Source organism: Falco cherrug, chromosome 15 (assembly GCF_023634085.1).
Source record: "Falco cherrug isolate bFalChe1 chromosome 15, bFalChe1.pri, whole genome shotgun sequence".
Lineage (NCBI taxonomy): Eukaryota > Metazoa > Chordata > Aves > Falconiformes > Falconidae > Falco > Falco cherrug.
Genome location: NC_073711.1, coordinates 14,689,115 through 14,699,542, shown reverse-complemented (window position 1 = coordinate 14,699,542; position 10,428 = coordinate 14,689,115). Strand labels below are relative to the sequence as shown.

Sequence of the window (10,428 nt, the reverse complement as noted above, 5' to 3'; positions counted from 1 at the left end):
ACTACCTACAGGCAACACGGGCTATGCCTGCTAGTGATGACGTTTGCAGAGTAGAGCTGATCCAAGGGACAGCGATCTCCCTCTTGCTCGTGGTTTCCTTGCTTAACGTTTTCTTTCCTTCCTTCCTTCTTTCTGCTTCGTCCACTCCTTTTCCTGGGAGAGCCGCTGCCAAGCACACATCCAATAGTTCACACACTTTTGGCTGCCCGCCCATCGTCAGAGACAGCTGTAATGTTTTTCCCTGGCTCTCTCCCTCCTCCTTGAGTGCTCGGCTTGTCACATTCCCATCCCAGTGCGTGGCAAACAGAACTCCTGCCAAAGCTTTTGATCCATGCCACCTACCTGAGACTTCCCATTTTTTAATTTCATGGAGTCATCCTGCATCTTTCTTTTGCAAATCCCATGTTCTTGTTAGACAACATGCCTGTGCTGCGGTGACTGCAACTCATACAGACACCCCTGAGGTATCTTTAAAAAGCATTTGGGCTATGGCTTCATGCTTGATATAAACTGATTTACGATCACACTGGTGATCTGCCCTCAGCCATGTGGTCCTGCTGTTTCCACTCATGCAACCAAAGCTAGCGATGGTGGGGCTGTGCAGCGACTTTGCTGATGCATTAAAAAAACCCAACCAACCAACCAACAATTATTTTCTGTACATGTTCCCTGACACAGATTGACAAATGATGCTGATGCATGGGGTGGCTGCATGATTACTAGGTCCAACAAGAAGCAGCGGTAATTAGCAGCACGGAGCTGTGGGGAATAGTCCCTTCTGGGAGCAGAAGAGTCATCCATTGCTCCACACCAGCGGTGAGATTCCTCCTTTTTAATGTCTGAATTTGCAGCAGCTTCTGTCAATACTTTAAGTCCCAACAGACATAATTATAGGCTCTTCAGAAGACAGCTGGGGTCAGTTAAAAAAAAAAAAGGGCTCAATTAGAATACAGCTGGATCTGAGACACAAAAATCCGAAATTGTGAGCTGAAAAACCCCGGTCTGACTCACGGGGCCTCTCCCTTTTCAACCTCAGTGTCCTTTGGGGAACGTCTCGAGTTTTGTGATATGTGTGTTCAAAACGGCCATGAACCCTGCCAGTGCTCTCTGAGCCACTGCCCAGGCACCACCGGAAACCAGAAATTACGCGGAATACAACCTGTGTCCTTTGAAAAAGCACTTTTGGGTAGATGTGGAATCCATTTTTCCTTGTGCAAAACGTGCATCCCTCTCTGATCAATTGCTATTGCAAGTCCATGCAACAACTTCTCTGCTCACAGTTCCCTGAATACCGAGGTCTGTTTAATTCATCTATTTACTTGGCAAGGAGTGACTCCTCCACTCATCGAGAGAGGCAGGGCATGAACCTGGTTCTACAGCTGTTTGGCCAAGACTTGCAGGAGTCCTGTCCAGGAAGCCTTGGCAGCAGAAGACAGTGGTAGCAAAAGCAGTTTGTCCTTTTACCCGTTGGTGAGGTAGATAACGCGAGGTAGATAACCGTAGTTACACCTGACTTCCATTACACAGTGTAATAGCCGGTACAACTGCCTAGGCTCGGCACATATTCGTGTACTAGCCCTTTAGTTAGTTGGACATGAGCGATAACAAATACATTCCCCAAGAGCAAAAGTCTGGGTTTTAAAATTGGAACTACAAAACAGAGCAAAAAACCTGATCACAAACTTACTGAATGTTCTTTAGGAAAGCAGGGTGATATGCTGGGACATTTCCTTACTAGTGACTCACACCTTATTTCTATACATAATTTTGTATGCATTTCTACGTCCATCTCAGGCTTCCCGGTGAATTGTGGTTTTGGGATCCTCCGAGCTGGATGCATGGTATTTATTTGTGCCCCTTCAGGATTTCTGAATCAACAGCTATTTGCCTCTGAATAATTTAGTGTTAACAGTTTCATTTGGTGTATCTGAAGATTTATTACAGCAACCTTCTTTAGAGGCAGCATATGCGATAGCTCATTTGACTACGTTTCAGTCCCATGTATCTTACACCGGTATTAGCTTCAGATCACTCATCCTGTTCTGTAAAGGGAAGAAAACCCCTGAGCAAAACATGTTTATTGCAACACTTATTTTTCCTGGGTTTGTACTCATTTATTTTGACCTGGAATAAACTCTGTTTTATCTGGATTGACTGAAATGTGATGTTGCCCTGGCCTTTGTCAGAACTATTGAGTCTTCCAAAAAAAAAAAGAGAACCAGAAAAAAAAGAGCAATAGAGGATTGATGGTCTCAGAAAGCTCTGGACCAGTGTTGCATATTGGTGTCACCGGTACATCAATTCACAACTGAGACGAACACAATGTACCGTTCTGTTGTCACACTTAGGTTAAACAGGGCTTGTACAACACACATATATACAACATGCATGATAAAAGCACTTCTGTTATGAACACATAGTAGCAGGTGTTAAATTTACATGAAAAGAGAGTCAATTACATCCAGAACAGCTGAAATATTATGTGTATATCATAACTGGTTCACCATTGCTTGACACAAGCATATTACTTAAAGTACTACAGTTGGTGGTTGCGTAATAGTTAGCTGTACAGAATATTCCTCGATCCAGTAAGAACTCGTTTAATTAGAAGAACTAATTAGCTCAGTGAACATGGAATGAACACATGCTGCTCTCCTCAAATAGGTAAATTCAGTAAGATGTGGTTTAACTTGTATGAGACTTTTGAGCCCGTGACTTCCACTTAGATGTTCCTCCAGTTCTTTCGGGCTGTGTTACGTCAAATTGTAGGGTTATTCTGAAGCCTGCTGTGAAGTCCACGGGACTCTATCTTGTATAGATACAAGGGAAACAGGGGAAGGGGAAACAAACATACTTTATCTACTTTGACACAAAAGGTGTTATGTTTACATAAACTCTTATTCTATATCAAAATACCATACGGCATATGTTCAAAAGGTTTCTGGAACAAAATAAACGCATTACAGGTATTCTCACATCCATGATCTTCCATTTGTTGGCTTATCTCACAAAAATTTCTGTTACCAGAAAAAATTTAGGACATTGAGAAGCATGTAGAAGTATGTCCTTGGCTGCACTAAATTCTGTATTCCAGATTTTTTGGGGGAAAGAAATGTACTGCTGAAGTTACTGGTCTTAAAATACTACTTTCTAATCCCTCTGCAGAGAGAAAAGCAGTGAGTCAAACAGAGTCAATGTTTATACTTTGCTTACTCCATCTAAGTGTATAAGTCACTAGAAGCATGTTCTTGTACATAAAGTGCTGGCAGACCCTGTGTTGCTTTATATGTCCTATTTGCGAACAGCCTGGCTCCAACACATACCATTATCCAAAACAGTCCTCTGTTAAGTAGCCAAGTGCTTTTAATCCTCATGGACAGATACTTTATCCTATTTTTAATCCTTTAATGCAAAATCACCAGTGCATCCCTTCTGAAGACTTGATTTGTTATACAGCAGTTTTGCAGCAAAAGTAACTAGAGGTGTACATAGAAAATATGTATGTGTAGCTATGTTGATATATAAAAGGGTGCATGCCATGCTGCAATTTGAAATATGTTATTGATTTTTATAGACCAAAACCTCCTGCCATTCCTTAGGCAGTATAAGAAAACCCAAAGTGTAACGAACAATAAACGTTTATATTCTTCAAAAAAAGGCAGCAAATAGGAAGTACCCAATGTGAGTACCGGCTACATAAAAGAGGCACGTATATAGTATAATCCCCAGATATATCTGTGAATTAAGCTATTTCAGTCAGACATGAGAAAAAATCTGGAGAATTTCTTTAAACTTATGTAGGAAAATTATGTTTAAAATTACATAGGAAAAGGATAGGTAGAGAAAACGTGTACACCTTCTTGGCATCGTCATCCAGATTCAGCTGCGAAATATCTAATGACTGCTCCCTATCATTTCTAGATTGGTGAAAATGTAAAGAAAAACTAACCTGATTTGTTACCAGTCATTTTATAACCCACCTAAAAAGGAAAAATTTTCCATCCAGTCAAATTATTTACCTGCAGGACAGAAGGAAAATACTTAGGGCATGATCATTTTTGCTGTTCATCAAAACTGCATATAAGCATGTATTCTGAACTGTACTGACTGTATATATTCTAATGGGACTTACATTAAATATTTTTTGGCTTAATTACCGAGATGGCTTTCCAGTATATTGAAGTAAAAAGACAGGACAACTCCAATACCACCAATAAACTGAAAAGTTCAGACAAAAATTCATCTTGGACCATTAAAGTAATCTGAAGATGTAAGAATTGCACTGGAATTCCAGTAAAAAAAAAGGAACAGGAACTGAAAATTCAACTAACAACATTATTTCAGAACATTAAAGACATCAAAAAACACGAATAAGAATTTCACTGCAATTCCAGGAAAACTATTAGGTTAGCTGCAGGATTTAAAACAGCTATAGTGCAAGAGCTTTTCGATGCCCACATCTCATCATTGCTGCCGGTATTCAATATATGCCTTTAGTATTGATGTTTAGAGTTCAACTAGCTCTAAAAAAATCTTGTAATGTATCCACTATTCAACAGCTTCATCACCTTTTAACAAAGTAATTTGGAAAACTCTCACTATCTGCCTTTAAATACTATTCGTTGAAAGATGAAAAATCGATAAGGTAGTAACCATATTTAAATATACCAGTCTCTCTTCCTCTTTCTGTTAAGCTAAATTTAGAGCCTGCCTGGCATAAAAGCACATACAAGCAGAAATGTGGTCTGGTTGTAACATAGGCACATCTGTATTTTGCCTGCAGCAGCTAACGGGTGACTTTATGGATCACAAAAGTATTTTCTCAGGAGACAATTAATTTTAGGTATTTTTAGAATCATGCATAATAAACATTTTGAAATGTGGTCCAGTTACTATTTGAAGATAATTTTTGTTACAGAAATAAGAAGCTCAACATTTTATAGACACTATAGCCAAGCTAAATACTCAGCTGGAGTCCGCTTATTATGGCATTTTGCTACATAGCCTTAAAAACCCCCACCCTTCCCATATGAACTACTGGAACCGTATTTACAATTGATGGGATTCTGAAAAACATGGATGTTAAAAATGTTGCTGGACAAAAGAATTACTGATCTGTTTTCTTCTTCCTGCATCTAAAAGTGTTGTATGAATAAGAAGCAATGTACTAAAGCTTTGGGGAGGGGAAGAAGGAGTAAAAGAATTCTGGAAAAGACATTTTCTCCAACCCCTTGTCAAACAAAAATGACGGGCTTTCAGAAAACAGATCTGTTTAACTGGAGGGAACGTGCATGTCATACGATGTTAAACCCTCCCCTCAATTTTGTATGAGTTATTTTGATGTGCTGCATTGTTTTTTTTAAAGCCCATCTCACAGATCATCAAAATTTTTCTGAAAGGTGTTAAAGCACTTTGTAATTGCCAGCTCAATTTAAGATGTCCTCAGAGTCTGCATTTGTGTGAGACCAGGAGCGGTAAATGGAAAAACTCACATCGAATAACAAATCTGTCCGGTGGTCCTCAGTGGGTACAATTTATCCTCCCGCAGCTGTGAAAGGTTAGCAAAAACTGAGATCAGCCTCAGTTGGCTCAGCTCTCAAGGAGGTTACTTGAGAATCATCTGCTCAGAGGATGTATGAAAATCCCCATTTCTGACTTCGGCTGTAGTTATTCCAGACTAGGGCAAGCTTACTTCCATGGTCTGAGAGCAACAGGGGCATCTGCATCCCAAGTCACTTTTTAGAAGAGGAAGGTCTCTTACTAATGACTGAAATCTCTCTTTCATGTTCCCTCTCCAACAAAGCTTTTAGCAGCAAATACGACATAATGCTAACTTCTATATACTCTATGCTCCTTCTATTTACAAAGTAGTTTTACATTTTATTATATTGCATTGTACAACTTTACATAGTACTGTTATCCTTTCAATTCATAGTTCAGCAATTCAATACATATTTAGATAACTGCCTCCCCACGTCCTGTTATACATTTAGCTTAAAAAAAATTGTAGAAAACAAGCACAGTGGTGCAACGTCCAGGCACTTTCAATGTTGCTCTGCAAAATAAGCAAGCACCCTGTTTGAAAGCATGGCAACTTTTTTGGGGGGGAAAAAAAGATTGAATCTTTGCTCATAATGGATTTTTTAAAACATCCTTTGTACAGTTCCAAGTATTCCTGAGAAAGGTCTGTAAAATACGACTGATATGTTTATATTTCAGCAGTGGGTCTGAGTGAACAGTAACTTTCATCACCAGATGTTCCGCTGATCGCACAGAAGACGTGTAGGGAGTCATGCATCCATGGTGAGTGCATTGTATCTTCGTGGTAGATCTAGACAAAAAATAATCACAAATTCAGTAAAAGTTTCAGTTCATTATTATAATCATGCGGTTTAAAAAGGTACGCAAAAAAGATATCCAACCTTGTCTTCAAAGCTGTTTCGCAAAGGCAGCATAACAAAGAAATGAGAAAGAAGAGTAATTTAGCAATTTCTTAGCATTCATATAGGCACTGTTCTGTGTATTACCGGATCATTTTTAGTTACAGCTATCCAGTATAGGAAAGAAACAATTCTCTGTGCAGTAATTTTTTATTCGATCTTAGCAGAACAAAATTCTAATGTTTTTTTTTTCTTTTTTTTTTTTTTTTTTTTCGGTAAACAGGGGGAAAACATGCAGTTAAATAGAGTAAACGCTCACTACATCCGTGCCACGTGACAAGACTGTGTATTTTTTGGCCTGAAGGACAGTCTTACAGCACAGGATCTAACTAGACTGGTAGAGCTCCTCTAGAGCTGACCGTTATTTGTTCTTCACCCTGAGGTTCACCAGTCAACAAGTTAGTTAGCCTGAATTTACGTTAGTGAAACTGAGATCAGTGGCCACCATAAACAGTTTCTGGACATCCAGCTTTCTGCCACTCTCGGAGGCTTCCTGTACTTGTTCAGCTGCAGTTTATCAATTTTTTGTGTTTACATTTCCCTAACTTGAAAGATGTGTAGATAGGTCACAGGCTGACCCAGTGAGTGACCCGTCTGCCCTGCCATCTCAAACCAAGTGCACTGCCTGTGTTGTTCTGGGGAGCTGACAATATTTAGAAAAGCATATTTTGTTTGCAACAAGAGCCCTAAATTAACGTAATATACTTTTAATGTTTAATCGAGTAATTTTGCAGAAGAGGAAAACATGTTCTATTAAGTCTAATTTGTTAGATACTTAGGTCACTTGATAGCAATGTAAAGTTCAAGTCAGTGGTTTTCTACATGATGTTGCACAGCCATAAAGAACAGTGCTTGTAAACATCATCTTTTAAGCTGCCTTTTGGTCTAATAGAAGAAGAAAGTGAAAAGTATGTCCTTCACAGTGAGCCCTCCACTTTGACATTCCAGTTGCTGTAATATTTTGCCCGTTAACCGAAATCAATATGACATTGGGTTTGTAAATCTATCAAGATAATAGGGAGCGTGCTTTAACAATACTTAGATGTTCTAAGATAATCTTAACTATTGTACTGCGACAGTGCAGAACAGAGTGATTTGCTTTTGATTTGACTATTGCAGAATTCAGAAACCACAGAAGTTCCAGCACCTGCATGCAAATTAAATGTCTTGGAAAGGTTTACTTGCAAACAGCTTAGAGTAAGCAGGTGGCAAGTCCTATGAACGAGTATCTCTGAGCAAAGTTCAGCAGTGAGTATCCATGGTAGGTAATGTACGTGAAAAAATGAGTGAGCCAAATGTGCAAAATTAGTAGTTTACACACTAAGAAAATGGTGGTCATGAGCAGAAGAGCAGGGAAATCTAACAAAAGCAAGGGGATGCAGCAGTCACTTATTCTCAAATGGATCCTCCCTTACACTCCTACAACAAAATTCAGCCCCTTCATGAGACTGTTCACCTGAAATGATATTGCACTCTTCCATAACAAGACTGATTGCCGTAAGCATTATTTTATTGAAAATAAACCTAACTTACAAACAGCAGCCTGGTGCAGTGGTAGTGCTTTGCCACTTGCATGTTTTTGCATTATTTTGAACAACTGTTCAACTTACTGTGGAATTCGCCTATATATTTTTTAGAGACTTAAAATGCTGCATTTTTAGCTAACAGTCACACATGGACTATGTGTTGAGTAACTGGGAGATTCCAAAACCATTCTTCTAAACTTCAAGTACTATGAATCACAATGCAGCCTGTACCGTTCATTTTATGTGCTTGATACTACAGATTTACAACGAGCTTTCTTTTGTCATTATGAAGGCAAAATTAAAGAGCACAGGTATGGAGATTACTTCAGTAAGCCAGTTTTCATCTAATTTCACAGCATGACACGAGGTAGAAGTGCAACTGTTCTTTGATTCTCTCACCTCTCTGACGCTACTATTTAAATACATTGTCCTAAAATGATCCAAGAAAACATTAAAACATAGGTCAGATAAATTAGCACGAATATTTTAACAGTGCGCATAAATAGCATGTTGGCATTTGGCCAAAATTAAAAGAAAACATCCTCTAATGGGAGAAAAAAATAATAAAAGGAACTTAAGTTGGATATAATTGAGGAAATGGAAATTTTGCCAGAGAATCTTGACTTGTGACTTTTCACAGATTATTACAATGTAGAAAACATGAGGTAAAACCCAGCAAAGGATCTCCGATGACCACAGCAGTGAGGAGACTAACAGTATGTGTCAGTGAAGACTCCACCCTGATGTACACTGTATACCAACACCAGGCTGAGGCTTTCAGTCAACAGAAACTGGTTTTAGGAATCCACCAAGTGTATCATTTACTTTCCACATCCCGTTACTCGCCCTTTTTATATTTAGCTAAACAACATGAAGAGCGATCGAGTTTTCAGTTAGATTTCAGTCAGTTTTCAGCATTAGCTAGTTTTCAAGCAGAGAACCACCTCTGCGGGCTCCTGACATGCAGTACGTGCCTGTTCGTGGATGATGTCAGAAAGCTCTTTCACCATATCCCGAAAGTTTGATTTTAGCCCCTCATGGTACTCCACTTGATCCTCCTTAATGAGTCGCTCGTTGAGCTCCAGAGCAATTCCACAGGCTTGTATGAACTTCCTGGGGAGGAAAGGAATGAACTTTGGGCATCACAATAGCCCAGTTTTCCACTGAAGCAAGCAACCAACCAGACAGGCAAATCTTATTTCCCCCCTCCCCCCTTTTCTCCAACATTTGGGACAAGTCACATTCTAGGAGCATCCCTGGCACAGCGGATCAGGGAATGGGAAGGGATTCCAGCACAGGTATTGGGCTTTCTGCTGGAGCTTTTTCCAGCCTGGATCCTCAGCAGATTGGACACATGCACCCGCGGTGCAACACCATGGTCTCACAGCTTCACCCCTGCCTGTAGGACCACACACAGCTTGCCGGTCCCAGGTAAGCCCAACCAGCTGCACATCGGGTCACAAGCCCAAGGGATGCCGTGGTCAGGCACAGAGGGGAAATGAATTGTACAGGGCTTGACAGACTTGGATGTATGTGTTGTACCATGTGTGCTTGAGAGGTTAAGTTGCTAACAGCAGATAAATCCTCCAGAAAGAAATTTAGGTCATGGGGGCTGTAATATTCTTTTCTTGGTTACTGGAACTTTTTTTTTTTTTTTTAATAGATTCCAATGAAAATACAAGCATGACTGGGATTTTCTGGGATTTTTTCCATACATAGAGATAGTGCTTGCCCTTCTGGCTGCACTGCAAGGCTGGAAAGTAAAACCGCCTTCCCTCTGCTCTGCATCCACATGTGGCATGTTTGCAGGGCTTCTTCCTGTCTTTGTTCCATGGTTTGCTAGGTTACTCAGTACAGTGAAGGAAAATAGGATTGGCCCAAATGCTGCTTTCTCCATACAGTGACCAATGAGCAAAACGGGAGTCACGGGGAAGTTCAGAAAATAGTGTGCCGAAGGCTCATCATCCTGAGGTGAAGCAGGAGCTACCTGATTATATCTTGGGGGGACACTTTCAAGTGGGAGCTAAAACATACCCTTAAGGGACCGGAATTAGAAAATCTCCCCATGGAGATCACAGCCCTGAGCTTGGGAACTCTTGACGTATATAGTTACATTACTTTTTTTCATATGTCTGAGCACCCACAACGCTGTGAGACCTGGATCTTCATAAGGCACGTCTAAGCATTCAGCATTTGCTGATTTTGGAGACAGACAAAAATATAAGTAAAGCAGGTACTATGTTCCAGCTGGCTGACTAGTTTTTATTATATTAGAAATCCTACCTGAACATTTCTTTTAACTCATTCACCTTCTTAGTAGGATATTTGCTGGACTGGCTGTCACTTAGGAAAGCTCTGGCATAGGCCAAGGGACCAGCATTAACCTGGAACCAAAGAAATAAGAAATTATGCTAGAACTTTTGTTGCGTGGCTAAGGGCAGTTGTGAAGGGAGTAAAAATTA

At 40.0% G+C, this 10,428-nt stretch overlaps 1 protein-coding gene across 4 annotated transcripts in view; it reads right to left on the bottom strand.

The window, feature by feature from the left end:
• Nucleotides 1–2,238: 2,238 nt before the first annotated feature.
• Nucleotides 2,239–10,428, bottom strand: part of DOCK11 (dedicator of cytokinesis 11) — an 85,295-nt gene continuing 77,105 nt past the window's right edge. For all 4 annotated transcript variants that reach the window (XM_055727231.1, XM_055727233.1, XM_055727232.1 and 1 more), the window contains 3 exons: nucleotides 10,250–10,350; nucleotides 8,941–9,079; nucleotides 2,239–6,331 (listed from right to left, as the gene is read on the bottom strand). In XM_055727231.1, the coding sequence (XP_055583206.1) occupies nucleotides 6,209–6,331; nucleotides 8,941–9,079; nucleotides 10,250–10,350 (363 nt within the window). In that variant the 3' untranslated portion in view covers nucleotides 2,239–6,208. The remainder of the gene's footprint in view (nucleotides 6,332–8,940; nucleotides 9,080–10,249; nucleotides 10,351–10,428) is intronic.